At 36.8% G+C, this 24,187-nt stretch overlaps 1 protein-coding gene across 1 annotated transcript in view; it reads right to left on the bottom strand.

The window, feature by feature from the left end:
- The window catches only part of LOC140140740 (uncharacterized), a 32,007-nt gene extending 8,037 nt beyond the window's left edge, over positions 1 to 23,970 (bottom strand). Inside the window, exons 1-5 of the mRNA XM_072162485.1 lie at positions 23,836 to 23,970; positions 22,906 to 22,983; positions 20,039 to 20,083; positions 6,966 to 7,037; positions 4,734 to 4,781 (exon numbers count right to left, since the gene is read on the bottom strand). Coding sequence (XP_072018586.1) covers positions 4,734 to 4,781; positions 6,966 to 7,037; positions 20,039 to 20,083; positions 22,906 to 22,983; positions 23,836 to 23,872 — 280 coding nt within the window. The 5' untranslated portion in view covers positions 23,873 to 23,970. The remainder of the gene's footprint in view (positions 1 to 4,733; positions 4,782 to 6,965; positions 7,038 to 20,038; positions 20,084 to 22,905; positions 22,984 to 23,835) is intronic.
- Positions 23,971 to 24,187: the final 217 nt, after the last annotated feature.

Below are 24,187 nucleotides of genomic sequence, written 5' to 3'. Positions count from 1 at the left end.
TAATGTTGCGAGTAAATTAAACGCCATTTTGTGTGTAGGAAAAAAAAAAAAAAAAACTGCGATAATTTAAAATGACTGCAATTTGCAATGAAAAGCAAACCACCAAAAATTTCTCATTTGTAGATGTACACACATTGGTATGCATATAGCCTCTGGCATTGGCCAATTTGTCCTTGTACTATAAAAAGACCATGCACATTCTTCATATGAATCACAGGCCTATATTCACATAGCCATACATGTACCTGTACAGATGTACACACACCCACACAAACAACTGTATTTTATCCAAGGTAATTGCAGACCCCTCCTACATAAGGTACCCTATAACCCTAAACCCTAAACATGGGCCATAACACTAACCGTAATTCTAATCCTAACCCTAATCCTAACCCTAATCCTAACCCTAACCTAACCCTAATCCCAACCTTAACCCTAACATACCCTTAACAGGCAAACCCTAATCCTATATCAATTCCTAACCTTAGTCCAAATCCTAATCATATAGCCTTGGAAGGGGGTGCTCCTTTTGGAATGGATAATAAATTGGACATTCAAAATCATACTTGTTACACAAAGTGAATTTAATTTCAAGTTTAAAATATATCTGGACTTAGTAAAGTCCAAAATGAAAATCATCTCTGTTCATTGTGTTTCAATGATTCCCGTTTCTCTAACCAATTGCACTTACCCAAACAATGGTAATTTAGGATAATCAATCAAAACTTCATGATGCAGCTTCAGTATACCTTCAAGAGGACGCTATTAAACAGGACTGTTTTGGAACCTATTTCGCATGTTTTCAAAATGTTAAGATGCATAAGAAACATATAATTTACGAGTAAATCCTTGGATTCGTGGGTAACGCCGAATTCGTGGGTAAAGCTATACGTACTATAGTACCGTTTGGGGTTTGCGTTTCTTAGGTGTATAAACTGTAAGTACTGTCAAAATTATAGCATACCCATGGCTTGAATATTTGCTGATTTAAACTTAAAATAAACAATCTCCTTATTTTTCAAGGTTAGCATCTATTCGGGATTCGTGGGTAACAAAAGTTTAAACCGTCGTAGATTCTTTTTCAAAGCGGTGAACGTGTTTTTACGATTTACAATTTTAAGCGCTTGTCAAACTAAATTCAGTGTCCAAAGTCATTAAATGTTAATTTAAGTTATGGCAATTATATTTGCTGGACTCGTGGGTAACAGTTGATACGTGGGTAACGTCAAATTTGATTTTATGGGATTTTATGGGTAAAACGTATTTGCATAAAATAATCACTTGGACCTCAGAATTATAGAACGAAACTTCGTTTCATGATATAGTCATTTATGGCATATTCACTTAACATTTTTCAGAACGATCATTTTATTTTTGATACGCGGGTAACAAAATTATTAGCCAAATTGACTTAATGGCCTCTAGACTCCACAAACTTTGGTGGAATTCAATTGTTTTACATATGATGAGAGATCATGCAAACGTCTTTCTAACGGTAATAATTTCATTTTGATTGAAGGACATTCAATGACATATATGGTGCTTTATCTTTGAATTCGTGGGTAACGCCAATTCATTTAAGCTATCATAACTTGTCCCCTGGTACGACTTGCTAGTAAAGGCCGCTTTCGCTGGAATTGACCATATACGTTATTTAATCTATTGCCATCCTATTTCCAGTAATGTTTAAGTTCTAACGAATGTTTGATGACGAAAAATCGATAATATATTTCTGCTAGATATTGTATGTAACATATTATCGATTTTTCGTCATCAAACATTCGTTAGAACTTAAACATTACTGGAAATAGAATGGCAATAGATTAAATAACGTATATGTTACATACAATATTGTACGTACAATACTCGGAGTCTGTGGAGCGCTTTACTGTCTGATGACACGCCGAGTTGAATCGGATTAAATATCGCGCACCTGATAGCGAGATACTATTGATTTATATGAAAGGCTCGAGGTCACCTGAATATTGTTCGACGAACGATGATTTCAAAAACCCCCAATGAAAGTTAACCTGCAGGCAATAGCAGATAATCCGCAGCCAACAGCTGTATCTTTTAGCTCGAATTTAAGACCTCATTTGTTGAAATTGTTCTAGAAATAAAACCACGACGATCCAAATACCCAAGGAAGATGCCCATTTAAAAGTTGCAGTTTACCATATTACAAGCCCTATTGATTTGCACACAAAAGATTCGCGAACAAGAGAACTAACGCCGTGCTTCCATTGATTAGCACGTAAGAACTAGCGTCGTGCTTTCATTGATTAGAACACAAAAGTGCAACTTTTGATTTCGTTTCTTCATTATGTTTTAGATCACCGTTTCTTTAATTCTCAACCAGCTAAAGAGTACAGGTATTGGCTGCTTGTTTTAATTTTAACATACTTGTCTTAGGATATACAGGGGTGAACACAACTGGTACCTTAATTGTTTGGCTTACTGTATTTTATTCGTTGCTGTATATATGTTGACGTCATAAAAGGTATTCGGCAACGAACATTCGCCTTCGAATATACACTATGAACCGATCTTAAGACCACTAAGCCAACTATATATCTGTTGTGAGACGTGTAACATTAATCACAGGTATTGCTTAATGGAATAAATCGTGGAATTAAATCAGTAATTTACGAAGTAGGGCTCAAATTGGAGATACTCGAGAAAGTGGAAATATTTGTCCTTGCTCTAAAGAAAATATTTAAGTTAAAGAAATTTTAGATAAAGATTGATATTATAACGATTTGTCTGTTATTTATTTATTTATTTATTTATTTATTTATTTATTTATTTATTTATTTATTTATTTATTTTTTTTTTTTTTTTTTTATTATTTATTTATTTATTTGTTTATTTGAGCACGGTGGCCGAGCGGAACGGACTCATAATCGGAAGGTTGCGGGTTCGAGCCCCGGCGACGCCATCGTGTTGTGCCCTTGAGTAAGGCACTTTATCTCGATTACTCCTCTCCACCCAGGTGTGAAATGGGGAGCTGTTATGAATACTGTCCATTGAGCGCCGCCCAAAGGTATGAGCATGCCTTGGGCATTGTATGGCAGCTGACATATTCTAATGACGGCGGAATAAATGTAAAGCGCTTTGGTACATGTTCACATGTGAAAGGCGCTGTATAAATACCAACATTTATTTTTACATTTATTTATTTATTTATTTTTCAAGGCGGCATTGTCACAGACGAACACTGTATTGGCTAAAAATTCGATTCTCATCACTATATGCTGTCATAGCTCAGTGGTAGAGCATGGCGACTAGTAATGCCGTGGTTGTTGGTTCGAGTCCTTCTGTCAGCAAAGTTCATTTCTGTGATTGTATTGCTAGCTACGAATTTGTTCAATTTTTTCTTTATTATTTTTTATTTAAATAATTATTTATTTAATCACTCACACACTCTGAGCAAAAAGGGCTCTTGGTCGATCAGTTCATTGATTCATTGTTTGATGGTTTGATACCTCTATTGATCGAAATTGAATATTATATAATTATTTATATTGATTGATTGATTGATTCATTCATTGATTGATTCATTGATTGATTGACGGATGGATTGATTGATTGATCGATTGATTGATTGATTGATTGATAAATTGATTGATTGATTGATAATTTGATTGATTGATTGATTGATTGATTGATTGATAAATTAAGTGATTGATTGATTTGTTGAGCCGGTGCAAGTGAGTGCTTGAAATGTTAGAGAGAGGTGAGTTACTTGAAAAGGCCTTAATAAATAAATAAATAAACAAACACACAAACAAACAAACAAACAAACAAACAAATGAATAAATAAATAAATAAATAAATAAATAAACCGCTTGGCTCCCAGGCGGTGGTGTATAAATCAAAATTGAAAGGCTGAGGTGATTATCTTTAGTGCTCTCAGCTCTTAGAGATGCCGTTTCAATTTATTACGTATTTTAGGAAATCAACAAGATCAAATAGAATGGTGAGTAATGATTATTTACTTGTTTTTAAAAACAAACTCCTTTGGCCAGTAATAAACTACATTTACGCCCGACAACTATAGATTGAATTTTATTTATTATCACACGAGGACATAAAAACAAACGAATATGGCGTTTCACGTGCTGTATGCCAGGTCAGAGGTCAAAGATTTTTAATCACTAAATCACTGGCTGAATATCGTTTTAAATTCATGTGATACACTACCGTCGCGTCGTATTATTGACACAAATTCGTAATTTCGAAATTACTATTGCGAAAAGTCATCCCATTATTGTAAAAAAAATCCGGATTGCTCTCAGATGCTACTCGCATTGATCAGGCAAAGTTCGCAAAATTAACGGCGTCGTTATGTCAACCTTAATTAACATAATCAAGGGATCGAATATGAATTAGTCATAACTGACCGATGACTGGCGACATTTTCTAGCTAGCAATTCAGCGGAATTTGTCATTCGGTTAGCGTGCTTCATAAAACAACCGCGAATTTAGTGTCACCACCTTAGTTCAGTGTTTAGGGGTGATTTAAGAAAAGTAGTATAGTTTACATCACAAGTTGTTATCTACGTATCAATGCGTGTTCGTAATGTGCAGAAGTTCGGAACTTAGCAACCGGCAGCTTAATAACAATACTGCGTAGCGTTACTGGTTGTATATTCGAGCCATGCTTAGTTTAGAGTGACTGGTCGTGTCTAAGATATACACATTAAATATAGGAAAAGTAGTAGTGTACTCACCTAGTAAATAGTCAAGTATATCGTCAAGCACGTAGCTAGGATCATCATCTGTCAAAATTCATACCAGTTATAGTTTTATGACGAAAAACTCAACACGGTTAATCGTTTGACCTATATTTATTGAGCAAACCACTGCAAACGCTCTAAAAAGTTTATAAACAAGAATTCCTGAAAAAATTGGTGTCAATTCCAATTTACAATGTAATTATTATTTGAATGTAATGTTAAAGAGAAGTTTTGCACTGTAGCATTGACAAGAACATTTAGTGGTAGTTCATATATCATTAAATAGACCCACATGTTTTGGCGCAACGTCAGCCTTCTATTCTTCAAATCTTTTCAGAGGGCGCACCACCAAATCACTCCACGATTTATGTACCAGTGAACGCCGGTTAAAATAGTCCACCGCCTATTTGAGCTTTTTGCGGCTTTATTTTCTAAAGATATTGTCAAAATTCGCCCGTTTTCAGCTCATTTGCTTCTGGCAAGTGTCTACATGAAGGAATCTGAGAAAAAATCCCAATATTTTATTTCAGAGGTAAAGTTTTGGCGCGAATTCGAACAACGTCGGGTTTCAAAAAATGAGTGATTTTTTAGGGTTAAATTTGAAATGGAGCCTTGATCTTCGGTTCGAGTTGTATTTTTTCCTGAATGTATTTTATGCTTTCTCTCCCCCACCAGCTCCAAGTACAGATAAAATACAACAAGCTGAAAAAGGAAAAAAAAAAAAAAAAAAAAAAAGATGTGGACACCGTCGGCTTCCCCCGTGTATTATCCGCCGGTGCCATTATCACGTGACTGTAGAAAAATGCTGCTGCCACCAGATATAGGCTAAGTAAAACAGCGTATTACTATCAAGACTTATGTTTGAAAGCTGTCCTCCGATCGATGTGTCAAGTTTGCAGTGCTACGTGCTCTATATTAGTCCATGTCGATATTATCAAGACAGAGATTGCGTCTGACGTCATCTGTCAAAGTCGTTGATGATGACTTGCTAAAAACCGGGCGCCTATTTTAAGCTTATTGTTAATTTTGCACCTTCAAACCGTACAAACCATCTCAAAAGTTAGGTCTTTATAGTAGGAAACTTTCTTTAGCTAAGACACCATGTCAACAATGCCTAGAAAAGTTGCTTTTTGCCTTGTAAAAGTACGTAATTTTTCGCAATTTCCTGGTATCAGCATGGAAGCAGGTCGATTCGGCCCAAACCAATTCGTCCACTTCGTTGACTTGGCCATATAAGATAGGATAGCCAAACTGCGGCTACGTACAGATACGCGAACGCTGACTTTTTTTGTTCTTTATGACCAGAGGAAAAGTTCGACATATCACACGACTCTTTAGGATATTTGGTTTAAAAGAGGGTTAAGTGCACACAGTACAACGAATTGGTTTGTGACCAAATGCAAGACATCAAGGCATCTAAATATATACAGATTTGGTTTAAAAACAACGGTTATGGAGAAAATCACGAAATAGTTTGCCAACTTTTTTTGTACATCAATATACAGGGTTCGAATTAGCATGTGGGCGAATTGGTTTGGGGCTGAATTGACGAATAGTATTGATATCGATATTGATATTTTTACCCACGTGATATTTCGATATGATGATTCGAATTGTCACGTGATCGTCAAACCTGTAGGAGAAGGTGTCAGTTCTGCAGGAACTGTAAAAACAATACGTTCTAATATATATGAAAAATGTCCTGACAGCTACGCTTGCATTATATATCTACACAATTTAAGGTTTCCAAATTTGGGTGCAAGGATGTTTCAGCAGGCTTGGGTGGGGGATAAGTAATTTCAACCAGGCCGTGAAGGAGGGAGGGCGAGTTGGCGCAGCGGTTATTCCCTCGCCTTGCACCACTGAGGTCCCGGGTTCAAGCCCCGGCGCGGCCCAAGGACTCATGTGCACTTGGTTTATCCCGATTCCATGCTCGCTCTCGCAGGTTTTGAGCTCGGTTAATGAGTTAGAGGGTCACATCCAGTTAAAGGTCAACCGAGATCAAATTTTAAAACAACCTTCAAATTCAACAAACAAGGTGTCAAATTGCTCGCTTTGCACATATGTTACCAATATTTCCAACATCTGCATTTAATTTGAGGTATAAACTTTTGTTTCTATCCGAGCGCAAGAAGACCATAAGTCCAAAAATGATAAATCTATACCACATTCTGCATTTTGATGCGGGTAAATTGGTGGGGTGAGGTTGTCAATCAGGTTACCCACCTTTAAGATTTGTCAATATCGGGATCAATATGTGGCGTATGTCCTCTAGTTTAAACAATTGCAAATACATTTCTGTGAATAAAAAGCAAATGAAAATAGTCTAATCATACATGTTACATAAACAAAATAGACTACAATCGTAGAAATACTTGTTCGAACACTTTTAAGGCATTATTTTAAATGATTCCCCTAGCCCTTCTACCCATGTTGGCATGCCCAATATGCCCATTTTCACCATAGCTTCTCCCAACATTGTTTGGTGGGGAAAGTAGAGGGGTATATGCTTAAGTTGAACATTGAGACAACACTACTATAATCCTTAGTTTCCAGTGACTCATTTAGCGTGTGTACTATACTAAGACGAACATGGGAATTACAGTTGGTGTTCCAACACATTGTAGCTAGGCAGTCCTTCGAATGGACATCGGCTGTGGGGTGGCATGAGGCATCCCTATGTTATGTTTAACCTCAGCAGAGAGTCATATTCTTGAAGGACTATAGCAGGGCTGAAACTCTTAAACCATGGGTCTGTCACTCATTAATTAATATATAAACTACGCAAAAAAAAGTTTCTTGATGGTTAGGAAATTTACCCACTATTAAAATTTAGCGACCAATTTTATTCCTAAATAATCGCATGCGGGAGATTGTCCTGCGCATTTTGACACCTCAATCACTGCCCTGCGACACTTCTGAGACACGAGGTCGAAAAATGAAAAATTGCAAACAAGCCTATTCAATGGTTTTAGAGCTGATTCACTGATCCAAGACGGTTTCATTATTCCCGCCTTTTCAATTTTAATTTAAAGCATTTTAATTGATGCATGTTGGATAATCCTTTGCTTATTGTGCAGATGAAATGATCAAAGACAAAGGTGAGTGGGTACTAAGACATTTACGTTTTGAGAGATAGATTTGGAAATGGGATTCAAAATCAGGTCATGATTACAGGTGCATTCCTGGAAGCAGAAGGAATTGAGACACTTGAGTGGCCCTCCAGAAGCCCTGATCTTAACCCCTTGGAGAACCTTTGGGATCAGCACAAGAGACGAGTCAACAAGAAGATAAAGGCAGATACAACTCTGGTGGGATTGCGTCGCATCGTTATCAACGAGTGGAACGGGATTGAGCAAGGTAACATTCGACGCCTCATTAGGAGCATGAGACGCCGCGTGGCTGCTGTAATGAAAGGCAACGGTGGACACACAAAGTATTGGAAGACTGGTAAAGAAAGAGATTAATCTCAAGTGAAGTTGGAAGTGGCAGTATGATGCCTGAAATGTGCTCAGCAATTAAACAAAACATGTTATCTGCATGTTTGTTGTTTTTGTGTTCTTTGATGCTGAAAACTTGAATAGGCTTTTTGCAATTTTCATTTTTCGACCTCGTGTTACTTAAACATTCATATCTTTTCTCAGGAGTGTCGTAGAGTAGTGATTGAGGTGTCAAAATGCGCAGGACGATCATCCGCATGCGCTTATTTAGCACACGTACAAAATTAGTCGCTAGATTTTAATAGTGGGTAAATATCCTGACCATAAAGAAACTTTTTTTGCGTAGTGTACATAGCTATTGCATTATATCGAAACTTTCATTCGCTCTTGTGCAAATACATTTGAGCCATAAAAACGGGATTAATCATTTACCTAAAAAATATACAAACAACATGAAATGCAATAGTTTTCAATATAATCCATTTGGTGTTTGTGTATTACTGGGACCGAAAGGTTCATACGCTGTGCATGATCACTTTATTTGTATTAGAACATTCGTTTATGCTATTATTTGTAAGAGATACGATCTTAAACACATCAACAAAATTAAGCCCCCTCTCAATATTTCGTCATTGCATAGCATTGTAAGGTTTCGTTTTGAACCAATAAAACTAACTTTGAAATAATTACATGACTGTTTACTAAACAGTCATATAATTATGACGTAATTTTGAGAGGGGGGCTTATTTCTTTTGATGTGTTTATTTATATAGGTGATCCAGCGCCGCCTGGCTGACCGCATCACAGAGCACATTCGGTTCATTAAAATCTTTAAAATCCCAAACTTGAGGGGGGGGGGTTTCACAACTTCCATTATCAATTTCAAAATTAAAATCTAAAATTTGACCGAAATCGTACATTATGACGTTAAGGGACACCTGTTTCTATTAACTTATAGCTACTATATATTCTATTAAGAGTTAGTCTTCCTTATTATGTACCCAAATAAGAGGGGTTGTGACACAAAAAATCATTATGGTACATATTAACACCAACAACTCACATGTACAATTTGAGCGTGCACAGCGCCCTCGTTCGACTGAAAAAAATCTTGAAATTTGACATTATTTGGCCTACGTGCAATACATCTATCAGTAGAACTTTGACTCGCAATAAAATTGTGCGCACGCCAACAAAATCCCATCTTATATTTAGAATGAGTGGCTAAACGATGGATGTGTAACTGATAAAAAGTGGGATCATGTGGGCGCACTAATCCAATAGAGGTAAAAGTTCACACTTTGTGCCAAATTGGCATTATTTTGCCCATATGCAGTTTATACAAAAGTGGAACCTATTGGATAAGTGCACCCACATGATTCCAATTTTTATTTTACTTGCTATAGTTATACATAAACCCCTCTAACTTATTATCCAAAAAGTAAGATAGGATCTTGTTGTCGCATATGTGACTGGACGCGCCGAATCAGCCGTAAAGTCGGCCCCGGTCAATTTTGTTTTATTTTGTGTTTAGAAAATATATACCATAAGCTTTAAAATGGTATATCATTTGACTTCAAACGATATCCAAAAGCGGGGTTATGATTTGTTGAACTCTGTTCCTTCGACAAAATTGTATTTTTATCGGTTCTACATGTGTCTCTTTTCTACATTTCTGGTAATAAATATCCAAAGTCATAATTGGCGGTCATTTCAAATCATCCCCAAGTCAACGAGGTTCAGAAATATCCTCTCATTGTTCATTGTTGATTATACATACCTAGAAAAAATACAATGCTTTGTTATCTACCACTTGAACAGGATTTAGCCAAAGCAAACAAAGACAAGAACTATTCTATAGAAATAGGTAGAAGTTTATTATCCTCTTCAGCAGTAGTATTATTGATTGATTTAAACAGCGTTTGATAAGATACTTGTCGCAACGAATTGATACACCTATGAATACGACCTCCACATACATTTTACACTTTAACTCAGAATACAATTTGCCGAGTTTACGGCTGATTCGCCGCGTCCACTCACATTATTTTATTGCTGGTCAAGTAGGCATTTTTGTGCTGCACATAGGCGAAACATGAATTTTGCACAAAGTATGAACTTTGACCTCTATTGAATTAGTGTGCCCACATGATCCCACTTCTTTTTCACCTGCTATCAGTTATACATAAGCCCTTGAGCCAATCTTCCAAAATACAAGATGGGATCTTGTTGGCGCACAATTTTTTTGATGGTCAAAGTTCCACGTTTGTGCTGCACAGGGCAAAATATGAATTTGGTACAAATAATGAACTTTGACCTCTATTGAATTAGTGCGCCCACATGATCCCACTTTTTTCATTTGCTATCAGTTTTAAATAAGCCCTTTAGCCAATCTTCCAAAATACACGATGGGATCTTGTTGGAGCACATTTTTATTGCGGGTCAAACTTCCACTTTCTGCTGTACGAGGCAAAATAATGCCAATTCGGCACAAATTATAAACTTTGACCTCTATCGAATGAGTGCGCCTACATGATCCCACTTCTTTTTTACTTGCTATCAGTTATACATAAGCCCCTCTAACCAATCATCCAAAAAGTAACATAGGATCTTGATGGCGCACATTTCTATTACCGGTCAAATTTCCACTTTTGTGTAGCACATAGGCAATATAATGCCAATTCGGCACAAAGTATGAACTTTGACCTCTATTATTTCAGTGCGCCCACAAGATCCCAAGTAGCTCTTGCTTGTTTTTGTCTACTAGTCATCAAAGAAGCTAGATGATGAAAAATTAAATTGGGATCTTGTTGGCGCATATTTTTGTAATGCAGTATTAGGCCCACATTTTGCTGCGCGTCATTGTCAAGGGAATTTTACATCAAATTGACCTCCACAATTTGTCAATTTTCAAAAAATCATTAAAATATGTGACCGTACACCACGAATGAGCCGTAAATGTCCTCAATTGTATTCTGAGTTACAGTGTAAAATGGGCATGAAGGTCGTATTCATAGGTACCTCGATTTGGTGCTACGTGTACCTCATTTAATGAGATACACGTAGCACCAAATTGAAATACCTATGAATATGACCTTCATGCCCATTTTACACTGTAACTCAGCATACAATTGAGGACATTTACGGCTCATTCGTGGTGTACGGTCACATATGAAGATCAAGTGATCCCAAGCTATTTTTTCATTAATTTACAGAGAATGATGTTGTCTTTGATTAGTTGCTATTCTGAGAGTCAGGTGACGTTGGCGCGCAGAAATACAGGCACGTAAAAATGCACTAAAATAGGTACCTTTGACCTTTAATCTCTATTAACTCTGTGCGCCATCAAATCCCAAAAAGTTTTTGCTGGAAAATAAAACTTACCATGGAGATTTTTAATTTCAAACTTGTTCGGACTAGGGATCTCGATGGCGCGTTATGATGCTTTTCATCAAAACATTGGATTTGCTGTTTTTATGCGCCATCAAGATCCCAACTTTTTTTCTTGTTTTTTGTGATGTGACCATTTATACTTTAAAAAAATGCAAAATGCAGGTTGGGATGATAATGGCGCAAGATGTTATGCCCCTCCAAAGTTTGTCATTTGTAAACTAGGCTAAGAGAGGCCGAAACTTCAAGAATTTTGTTCAGCTGAACGAGGGCGCTGTGCACGCTCATATTTTACATGTGAGTTGTTGGTGTTAATATGTACCAATATACTTTTTAGAGAAGATTTATTTTTAAGTATGAATGGTTGTGGAATCGAACTAGAGACCTGCTCCTCTGTCACTTCGAACTTAGAGCTAGCATGTCTGGCATTTCAATTGTTATACCGTTGCGATCGGGCACTCACGTTTCGTAGTAGTAGTTTATAATAAAGTGACATGCATGTGCGGCTAAGAAAGGGATGTCATTCGTGGGCAGATGCTTTAAAATGTTTGGAATCCTCCTTCCGAGCAATTGTGTAACTACAGGGTGTCTCAATAAAAATAGGCCCTATGGAAAGTGGTGCATAACTTAAAATATCGGCAGTAACATAAACAAATTCTTAAAGATTCAAAAACCATGAAGTGTCTGCTTAACAATGGTGCAAAAATGATCCAAATCCGTTCACGCGTCACTGAGATAATTAAATGTGTACAAATAGACACATTTTTGTACCATTCAAATGGGGTAATACACATTAACAATAATGTGTAGTTTATTATAAAAGAAATAAAAGGAAACGCCATGCCAAGTGTTACCGAGTGGAGTTCAAAATCAATCAATCAATCTCCCAAAGAATGTTTCTCACAAGTTTCTTTCTGGGCTAAGGGCTCGGACAACGTTTGCACAGTATTTGTTGTGGGACCTGGGAGCACATCAGACATATCGAATTGCATTCTGAATACGAGGAATGTCCTTCTGATATCAAATAGTTTTTAAATTCGCGATATGACACACTTTTTATGCAAATTATTAAAGATTGATATTTTTTGTATTTTTTATATTTAACCATCCTCGAAGTAAACTTCATAAATCTAATGATATGTTAATTGAAAATGTTAACCTTTCATATTAACGATATCGAATTTTATTCCCCAAAAGGCCCAATTTTCTTGTGTTTTGTGGGGGGAAAATCTTAATGTCAAAATTTTCATCATATGATAGACGGCTTTTTGTCTCAGTTACATGCACTTTAAGTACGTACATATCTTTAAATTTATACAATTTACTTCGAGGACTGTTAAATTTCAAAAATATCAATTTTTAATCATTTGCCATAAAATTGCATTATATCGCGAATTTAAAAAACAATTATTTGATATCAGAAAGACATTCATTGAAATGCAATTCGATGTCTGATGTGCTCTCAGGTCCCCACAAAATATACGTGAACATGTTGCTGTTCATACATTTGTCAACAAACAGTAGAGCTGAACTTTATATTGAAGTGGCTGAAAATTGATTCAAAAGATATTGTTTCCCTTAAAATGAAATGTACAGGTGATAGTATTGATGGTGAAATAAACACAAATTGATGAAAGGCAGAAAAAAGGCATAGTTGCTGATCAGGCAAGTTATCTCCTACCTAGCAACACTGGGAGTTAAGGTTTGACACCACTTCAAACTATTGCGATTTGGTAGTTCACATCATATTGCGAATGGTAGTGAGCTTTGGCAAAAATTGCATTGATATTACAGATATACTTTTGTAGGTTCTGTGCTTCTCGAATTATGTTTTAAAGAGGGATGAAACAACATCACTTTTGTAAAACTTACATAACTCATTAACAACAATAAATCAAGCAAGTTTTCAAAGTATGAAGTTTTGCAAAACATATCAATGTCAGTGTTATTTTTGAATAATATATTGATTTAGATAATGAAAATCGATCTTTTTGGCTGTTTCGACCAACAATACTTAGTCAACCCTTAACTTCATTAATTTCTTCAATTTTAAACTACAATGCAGCGCATTATTGTTAATGTGTATTGTCCCATTGGAAAGGTCCAAAAATGAGTCTATTTGTAGTTTTTCAATTATCTCAGTGACGAGTGACCGGATCTTGATGATTTATGCACCAATCTATAGAAGACACTTCATGGATTTTGAATATGCAAGAAAGTTTTAATTTTACTGCTGATATTTTAAGTTATGTCTCCCGATCCACAGGGCCTATTTTTATTGAGACACCCTGTATGTTCGGTGACCTCACTCGTATTTTCCCGTATACAACATCCTTAAACAAGTTTATGCAGCCGTAAGCAACTTGTCCACTACATTTCGCGGTAACCCGTTTATTTGCTGAAATTTGTAACTTTCTTCACGGTTTAAGAAATCTAATCAATAGTTGTAACTTTTGACATATTAAACAGCGAAATTTGGTGTTCATCATTCCGATTTAAATGTTTAAACATACATACTAACAAACAAAAAACTAGATATGCTGCGGTCTCACATCCGTATATATGAACATTATGCTTAGAGCCCTTTTGGCATTATTATGATAATCACAACACTTAATATGCAGAACATTTTGAATTAATTTTTAAAGTGATTCTCAGTAGTCAATTAACCCTGTTTGTCCCCTGTATAACCTTGAGTTCAAAATATTTGAGGACCACATAGACACAAGCTAATGTCAATACATATGTGTCAGTCGCATCTCTGTACCGTGTAATATGTAGGAAAAGAAGCATTTTGAAGATATTTAGTTGTGTGCCAGAAAACCACCCTTAATGACCTTTGACCTCAAATCTGTGAGGACCTCATAGGCCCGGCTATAGCCAAAGTCGATGTACAAATAACATTACTGTACCACGTAATCTGTAGGAGAAGAAGCATTTCGGGTATAAATCACATTTTTAGCCAAGATTATTCATGCGTGCCGGAAATACCCCATTAATTACATTTGACCCCAAATCTTGTTAGGACCTGGCAAATTTTGACCTTTGAGGTGCCAAAAAAGTACTGGTCATGACTCCCAGAATTTTGTTATTAACGTTGTAAACAAAGCAGCCCATGCCAATCCAAAATTGACAAACACATTCTTCGGGATGGTATCAGTAGAACGGAGTGTTGCCATAAAATAACGCAAATGTTTCTCACAAGTTTCTTTCTGGGCTAAGGGCTCGGACAACGTTTGCACAGTATTTTTGTGGGACCTGGGAGCACATCAGACATATCGAATTGCATTCTGAATACGAGGAATGTCCTTCTGATATCAAATAGTTTTTAAATTCGCGATATGACACACTTTTTATGCAAATTATTAAAGTTTGATATTTTGTGTATTTTTTATATTTAACCATCCTCGAAGTAAACTTCATAAATCTAATGATATGTTAATTGAAAATGTTAACCTTTCATATTAACGATATCGAATTTTATTCCCCAAAAGGCCCGATTTTCTTGTGTTTTGTGGGGGGAAAATCTTAATGTCAAAATTTTCATCATATGATAGACGGCTTTTTGTCTCAGTTACATGCACTTTAAGTACGTACATATCTTTAAATTTATACAATTTACTTCGAGGACTGTTAAATTTCAAAAATATCAATTTGTAATCATTTTCCATAAAATTGCATTATATCGCGAATTTAAAAAACAATTATTTGATATCAGAAGGACATTCATCGTTTTTGAAATGCAGTTCGATGTCTGATGTGCTCTCAGGTCCCCACAAAAAATACGTGAAAATGTTGCTGCTCATACATTTGTCAACAAACAGTAGGGCTGAACTTTATATTGAAGTGGCTGAAAATTGATTCAAAAGACATTGTTTCCCTTAAAATGAAATGTACAGGTGATAGTATTGATGGTGAAATAAACACAAATATTGATGAAAGGCAGAAAAAAGGCATAGTTGCTGATCAGGCAAGTTATCTCCTACCTAGCAACACTGGGAGTTAAGGTTTGACACCACTCCAAACTATTGTCAAGTTAGCTCAATCGATAAGGCGTTCGACTGTGGTGCGAAAGGTTGCGGGTTCGAACCCTGGTGGTGCCTAGTACGCTCTCGTGGAAAAATTGAGTTAGCTTGAAATTCCCCTGCACAAGGAACTTACTGCTAATTTGTCTCGTTGTAACCCGTACGAAACTCGGGGAGCTGATCCTGGTTGCGATGGTTATTTGTTGAATGTCTAGGGTGTGCGCTCTTGAAGCAGCAAAGTTCCTGAATTGTTGTTTAATGGTTTATGGAATGATGTGGGCCGTAGTGGTCAGCGACAACCTGTAAAGTGTGCTGAGGCTTGTGGATCAACGTCTAGGCGTTGTGCCTGTGCGTAGCGCACTATAAATCACTGCGCTTTTTTTTATTGCGATTTGGTAGTTCATATCATATTGCGAATGGTAGTGAGCTTTGGCAAAAATTGCATTGATATTACAGATATACTTTTGTAGATTCTGTGGTTCTCGAATTATGTTGTAAAGAGGGATGAAACAACATCACTTTTGTAAAACTTACATAACTCATTAACAACAATAAATCAAGCAAGTTTTCAAAGTATGAAGTTTTGCAAAACATATCAATGTCAGTGTTATTTTTGAATAATATATTGATTTAGATAATGAAAATCGATCTTTTGGCTGTTTCGACCAACAATACTTAGTCAACCCTTAACTTCATTAATGTCTTCAATTTTAAACTACAATGCAGCGCATCATTGTTAATGTGTATTGTCCCATTGGAAAGGTCCAAAAATGAGTATATTTGTAGTTTTTCAATTATCTCAGTGACAAGTGACCGGATCTTGATGATTTATGCACCAATCTATAGAAGACACTTCATGGATTTTGAATATGCAAGAAAATTTTAATTTTACTGCTGATATTTTAAGTTATGTCTCCCGATCCACAGGGCCTATTTTTATTGAGACACCCTGTATGTTCGGTGACCTCACTCTTATTTTCCCGTATACAACATCCTTAAACAAGTTTATGCAGCCGTAAGCAACTTGTCCACTACATTTCGCGGTAACCCGTTTATTTGCTGAAATTTGTAACTTTCTTCACGGTTTAAGAAATCTAATCAATAGTTGTAACTTTTGACATATTAAACAGCGAAATTTGGTGTTCATCATTCCGATTTAAATGTTTAAACATACATACTAACAAACAAAAAACTAGATATGCTGCGGTCTCACATCCGTATATATGAACATTATGCTTAGAGCCCTTTTGGCATTATTATGATAATCACAACACTTAATATGCAGAACATTTTGAATTAATTTTTAAAGTGATTCTCAGTAGTCAATTAACCCTGTTTGTCCCCTGTATAACCTTGAGTTCAAAATATTTGAGGACCACATAGACACAAGCTAATGTCAATACATATGTGTCAGTCGCATCTCTGTACCGTGTAATATGTAGGAAAAGAAGCATTTTGAAGATATTTAGTTGTGTGCCAGAAAACCACCCTTAATGACCTTTGACCTCAAATCTGTGAGGACCTCATAGGCCCGGTTATAGCCAAAGTCGATGTACAAATAACATTACTGTACCACGTAATCTGTAGGAGAAGAAGCATTTCGGGTATAAATCACATTTTTAGCCAAGATTATTCATGCGTGCCGGAAATACCCCATTAATGACATTTGACCCCAAATCTGCGAGGAACCCCATAGGACCCGGCTATACAAACAGTTGACATTTGGCTGACCTCCGATGACCTTCAAATGAACTTCGTTATGTTTTGCATCATATCAACATCACATATCCTAATTCTTATTCAAATTGAACAAACTTTAGAATGTACCCCTCTTCCCTTACCCCTTAGGTCGGCGGCCGGTGACCTTGAAATGACCCCAATATATTTGGAATAATATCAAGATCACATCATACTAAGTTTCGTTTAAATTGGACACAATTTAGTATTGTACCCCTTTTGAACCCAAAAGAGACCTTTCCTTCTTGTTAAGCCCGTCTGATTACAATCTTAAAATGCTAGATCACGTTTGTTATTAATCTGATGATCACAGTACTTTACGCAAATATTGAATTTTAAAATGATTTACAGTAATCAACCCTGTTTGTCCCCTATGATCTTGATTTCAAAATCTGTGAGGACACCAGATAATGTCAATGCATATGTTTCTGCCGCATCTCTGTACCGTATAATCTGTATGAAAAAAAGCATTTTAATAATAATAATAATAATATGGAAATTTATACCGCGCAAGTAACCGACAGAGCCGCTCACTGCGCAACAACAGGAATATGACCACAAAGGGAAACATGATGAACAGAGCAAAATACAGAAAGAGTCACCCCATCTAAAAATCATATATTGTTGGCAAAGACCAAAAAAAATTATCTCATAGGTTAGAAGGGCTTTGGGTTTGGATTGTAAAAATCCATTTTGCTCGCCCATTGTGATATCCGTTGCCATGGTAACGGCCTGTAATGTGTTTTAGGCAATGTTGGCTAATTTCAAGCTGAAAATTCTGAAATTTACCCAATAAGGTACAAAAATTGAATTTTACATGTGATGTTTTCTTATATCTTTTTAGGACCTGGCAACACTGGAAGTTTTACCATTTTGAAAAAATAAGTGCAAATTTTGAACTTTGAGGTGCCAAAAAAGTACTGGCCATGACTCCCAGAATTGTGCAATTAACGTTGTTAACAAAGCAGACCATGCCAATCCAAAAGTGACAAACACATTCTTCGGGATGGTATCAGTAAAACGGAGTGTTGCCATAAAATAACGTAAATGAGACCAAATTAAACACATAGTGTTTTTTTACTTCTAAGTTAGTAAATTTAAACATATTTTAAAGGTTCCATATCTGCTTTACTGCTATTATAATTGTTGTTTAGCATTCAACTTACTCAACGAGTACTATTGATTGAACTTGACATTGAGTTTTTGCATAAAATTTCAAGTTTTTAAACTTAAAGTTCTTAAAAGACGTGTTTCAATCTCAGGCATACCTCTAATCATGGCGATAATCACCTGAAAAGATTGTGAAAAAAATGCTTAGGCCTAGTATAAGTGAAGTAAATGAAAGGTGTTTCCCCATATTAATGTGATGTACGTAATTACGTTCCCTCTGAACGTGAAAGAAACTGTCTATGCTGATTATTAAGGTTTTTGTATCTGAATATGCAGATCTTATGATGATTTGCCCAGCAAAGTGCTTATCATGGGGTGGCCTGTCTCAGAGTTTGTCATATGTATTGTCAAACACTAATGCCTATTTCCTCGACTGGATGCTATACCTCCAAATACTCCCTACAGAAGTTTTAACTAGAGCTTGAACAAATTTGTGGTCTGTATCCTAGTGTGAATGGTCTATTTAAAAGTCCAGTTAAAACTGGACTTTCGTCTATTAAATTGCTTGTAACTTTACTTCTTGAGGTCACATTGGATTCAATGTGGTGTCATAATGTGCAGGATTAGATAATGCATCTATTAAAAAAACAAATTTACCCCGATATTGTTCAGTTGTGAAATTGTGATTATTTTTCCAAGTGTAAGGATACTTTATTGGCGCAGTATATATTTGTTGTTCTTAATCAGCATTTAGACATGCATACAAATTTGCTCAATTTAATTTGGATAATATAATTATTTAGAATTGAACAGACAGTAGTGTTGTTTACCCAGCAACCACAGATTGAAATTCAGATGGAGACTGTTTAAAGTAGTATGTAACCAGTTGGCTGTAAATAATTCCAATTACATGCTTAAATCTATGCCATTCATTTGTTAGTCACCTATGACAATAGGCTGTAATGCATGTTACGAAAATGGTATCTCAAGGTTACTATCCTTGATCTATGTTCTGGACAAGCCTGGACGAACCTGCTCAAACCTGTACACATTTGCTTTGATTTTGGCTGTCTGTACATTCCTGGACACAAAACCTCCTCAGATAATCCCCACCCTTGACAACCCTGGACAGACCTGGACAAAAACTACCTATTTCTGGACATTGGCTGTTCCTAGTGGAAAGACCGAATTTGTTTGCTCTGGGTGGTCTTCGAACCCGAGACCAATATCATGCCAAGCACTAGGTCGGCGACACGGGTTCGCTGGCCATCGAAACCGTCCCTATATATCACTTACGGCGATTACGTCATCACACCACGTGGGATGCACGCACGAACAACGCATATCAAGTAGTATGTTGTAGTACATGGGCGTGTTGGGGTAAAGAGACATGTGTTTAAACGTGTTCGTAATTTACAGAAGCTTGGATCTTAGTTACTGGTTGCTTAGCAACAACACTGAGTAAATTGACTACTGGTTTAATAATTTCAAGAGGTTTGTAGTTTACGTCATACGCTTGCGGAACGCATTCTTAATTTTAATTAATGCACTGGGGATGTCCAATAATTGAATATAGGAAAAGTAGTAGTGTACTCACTAAGTACTTCTTGAAGCACTGCCCTTGGATCCTCAGGAACAAAACCTGTTGATCATAAAGCAACAAATTAAAAGCAGCAATTAGACGAAAACCTCAACACGTTTTACTGTTTCATCTTCATCTGCTATTTACACGTAGTCTACAGTTTAATGAAAGACAAAGATAAGAAGACTATTTTGCGTCTGACGTCACCGTCAATCAAATTCTCTACGATCCTTGATTGGCTAATAGCGCGTATAAGGAAGGTCGATTCATCTGGCTGGTGCCGATCGGAGAAAAGGAATAGCAGTGAATGGCGAAAAATACGTACTCTTACAAGGCAAAAAGCAACTTTTCTAGGCATTGTGGACATGGTGCCTTCGCCAAAAAAAGTTTCCTACTATTAAGACCTCACTTTTGAGATGGTTTGTATGTTAAAAGGTGCCAAATTAACAATAAGGCGCCCGGTTTTACCGCCGTGTTCAGCAACTCATATCATCACGACACTTGTAAACAAACCGTGCTCGGAGTTTGATTGACAGATGACGTCAGACGCAAACTAGTCTTTTTATCTTTGTCTATCATTATAGTCAATTGTTATAAATAAATGGATGTGCAATAATTACGAGGGGGTAATACAATTTTCAACGGTGTGCCAAACATTGTTTGCCCCTCCCTATTGTCCTGTCAAAAATTGCTTGCATCCCTCGAACTGCCAAAAACCGTTGCACCCCCTGCACATACCAAATTATTTGTGTGCCCAGTGGTCAGTGTACTGCGAGAGATTTATTTAACAATTTGTGCCAGAAATCACCCCACCGCCTCATTTTGACCTGCCAAAAAATAGCCCCTTGCCGAGTTTTACAACCGGTACATAAATATTGTACATCACCTAAAAATATCATGTTAAAGCGCAACATTTTGCTCAAATGAAGTCTGAAACTTGTGCAGTACGAAGTTCTCGATATGGCATAATTATAGTAGTTGCCTGCAGTCTCTTTAGTGTGGAACATGTTCTATTCACATAATTTTGGAAGACAGAAATTATGTACAAATATTATTACAAACCTACACCACTGTTGTGCTGCTGCCGATCAGCTTGTTGATTTGTACCAACACACAATCACCAGGATTCTTGATGAGCACGCACCTGTTAAGACTGCCGAGCGCACGTGTAGGCATTTCCAGCGTTTATGTTGACGTATTCTGTTCTGACAAGTTTGAACTTAGATACGGCCTATCACGATGTTCCATAATGGCAGTTCCTCCTCTACAGAACACCAATTGGTAAGATCTTGAGAACATAGCATATGGCATATTGTCTCATTTTTACGCTGTCGGCGTTCGACCCACGAGACCAACCTTCCGTCACATCTGCTCTCTCACGCACTGAAATTAGGTTCTGGATGTCTGGATGACAACAAACTTTCTCAAGTTCAATGAGGACAATGCAGAGCATCTCCAATGTCATTTGCCACCAGTAAGGCTTCGTGTTGGTGATAGGTTTATCCCTCATGCAGACAAGGCTCGTGTTGTTTTTGATTCAGCTATGTGCTTATTAACATCACAGCCAAAGACATACAAAAGCTCTGCTCTGCTTATTAACATCACAGCCAAAGACATACAAAGCTTCAAAAGACCCAGAACCGCTCTGCACATCTCATTTTCCGGGCAAGCAGACTTGAGAACACTTCGCTGATTCAAGAGTTGCACTGGTTGCCGGTCAAACAGCGAATCATCTTTAAGACCGCCCTGCTTGTTTACAAGTGCCTGCACAATCAAGCCCCCATTTACCTCACTGAACTCCTTCACATTTTCATTCCGTCTGTCAACATGCGTTCCGGACACGACCAACCTCGCCTTTTTGTCAACAGAACTTTCACTGCTCAAAGGGATCGCGCTTTCACAAATGCTGCCCCAATGTTATGAAACACTTTACCAAATGTCATCAGAAACTCTATCACAGTAGCTTCTTTCAAGAGCCAAACAAAAACTCATTTATTCCCGGACTAATTCTTTTCCCATGTTTCATGCTGCTTTGTTTATTTGTTAATCAGTAATGTAAGATATGTAGTTTAAGATATTTTTGTAAAGCGCCGAGGTCGTGTTTGCTCATGTTACGGCGGTATATATAAAGCTGCTTGTTGTTGTTGTTGTTGTCGTTGTTGTTTGAAACCTCATATTATTTCTCTATGCACTGGTCTCAATCTGCAACTGCGCAACATTACTCGCATCACAACAACATGCGATCTGCTCGTGCACTTGGATTACGGCAATGCACTCTTATTTGGATCCACCAGCTCAGATTTACAACGTATCCAGCACAAACAGAACTGGGCGGCCAAGCTTATCCACCGTGCACAGAAGCGAGATCATGACACACCTTACCTTCAAGAAATTCACTGGCTACCGATTCGTGAACGCACCACCTTAAAGATCTGAAAGATTATGGTTTACATCTTTAAGTGTTTATACGGACTCGTGTCTGGTTATTGCTTATCTTGTCTGCATTTGTACCAAATTGCACGATCATGTCTTCGTTCTGCATCAGATACCATTCGACTAGGTGTACCAAATACCAGACGCCATCTCCACACTGCTTCAAATCGCACTTTCTCATATACTGCTCCAAAAACATGGAATGCTCTCCCAAAGTCTGTCAGAAACTGTGATTCCATATCCATTTGAAGAAGACGCTCAAGACTCAGTTATTTAATTGTCTTTTTATCCCACTGTTCCTGTTCTTCCTTGTGTTTCCAAGCGCATCGTTCTTGATGTAGATGCGCTATATAAATGCGTGTAATGCAATATAAATACTCAACATTTTAATGCATGTACCTCTTACGGGGTTCGATACATCACATATTTCTACATGTAATAATACTTACCTTCTGGAAGCAGTGTCGATGGAGGGTTCCTCGGTGGGAATGGAATCATTACTTTGTTGTTGTCTATATAGCCACAAACTAGGGGAAATTAATAACGTGTAAAGAACGACATTATAGCCCACATTAGCCTATACAGCATAGTTTCATTGTGAAAACGTGTTTGCAGTTAAAGCCATATTATTACATTTTTTGGAATCTTTTTGATTTACCATACACTTGGACTTAATGGGAGTTTACTGAAATGTATTGATGGTTTTATTCGAATCTGAATCTGTGTGGATGCTTTTTGAATTCAATTTAAGTAGAATATTATTGTGGCATAAATATATAAGAAGAGCTTATTTCCAAACCATGTTAAGTCCACAAACCCATGTATATGATTTTCCTGTGCGACATTGCAATGGGTATTATAATTTTAGTTGGCTGCAATATTACAAAGCAAACGCACAGTATCAATACTGGTGGGCTGTGTGTCCCAGATGAGAACAATAGTCTGCATATTGTTATGCCACACTGTTATGGTAAATAATAGCTTGTTGACAACTCTTTGTTGCTAATGTTAAACTTGTCAAAGTAATTGTGATTGTATCACACAAGTAAATGAGACACATGGGGTTGTGGACTTAACACGGTTTGGAAATAAGCTTATCACATACTAAAATATAACCCAACTGGGATAACTGGGGTTATTGAAATGGTACTTATTATATTTTTGTATTTGAATTACTTGTATTGGAATTTGACTCAAAAGATGAAATTAATCTGATACATTTATGTATGATAGATTAAATGTGTACTTTGTATGAAGTAGTTGTTGCATAGATCTAGTGTCCGCATCCCAATAACTTGCTTTTCCTCTTGTAGTTATGGTAATCTAGTTGTTGTGCTACCATATCCGGTTTTGGTCACAAAATGTCTATATAAACTTACGTTGTGGTGGTGGTATTTGACGTTCCTCCATCTTCATGTTCTCCAGAAGTGTTAACAACAATTCACGCTCAGTCTCTTCCAGCTGTTCATGCTCAGTCTCTACCAGCTGTAATAAATAATGTTTTGTTCACATGATCTCAATAATAATTGTTGAGCTTAATATTTTTTTATAATCAGCCACATTAAGATAGCTCTGAAAATTTATGATGCCATCAAAACGCGCCCACCCCTAACACCAAACTGATCAAAATATAAGTAGGGTGGCATGGTAATACTAAACATGACAAAACCTTATAGACAGTAAATCACAAATCCTAAAACATAAAAGAAGGACAGAGAGAAAGCACTGCAT

Source organism: Amphiura filiformis, chromosome 19, assembly GCF_039555335.1.
Source record: "Amphiura filiformis chromosome 19, Afil_fr2py, whole genome shotgun sequence".
NCBI lineage: Eukaryota > Metazoa > Echinodermata > Ophiuroidea > Amphilepidida > Amphiuridae > Amphiura > Amphiura filiformis.
This window is presented reverse-complemented; position numbering and strand designations above follow the sequence as displayed.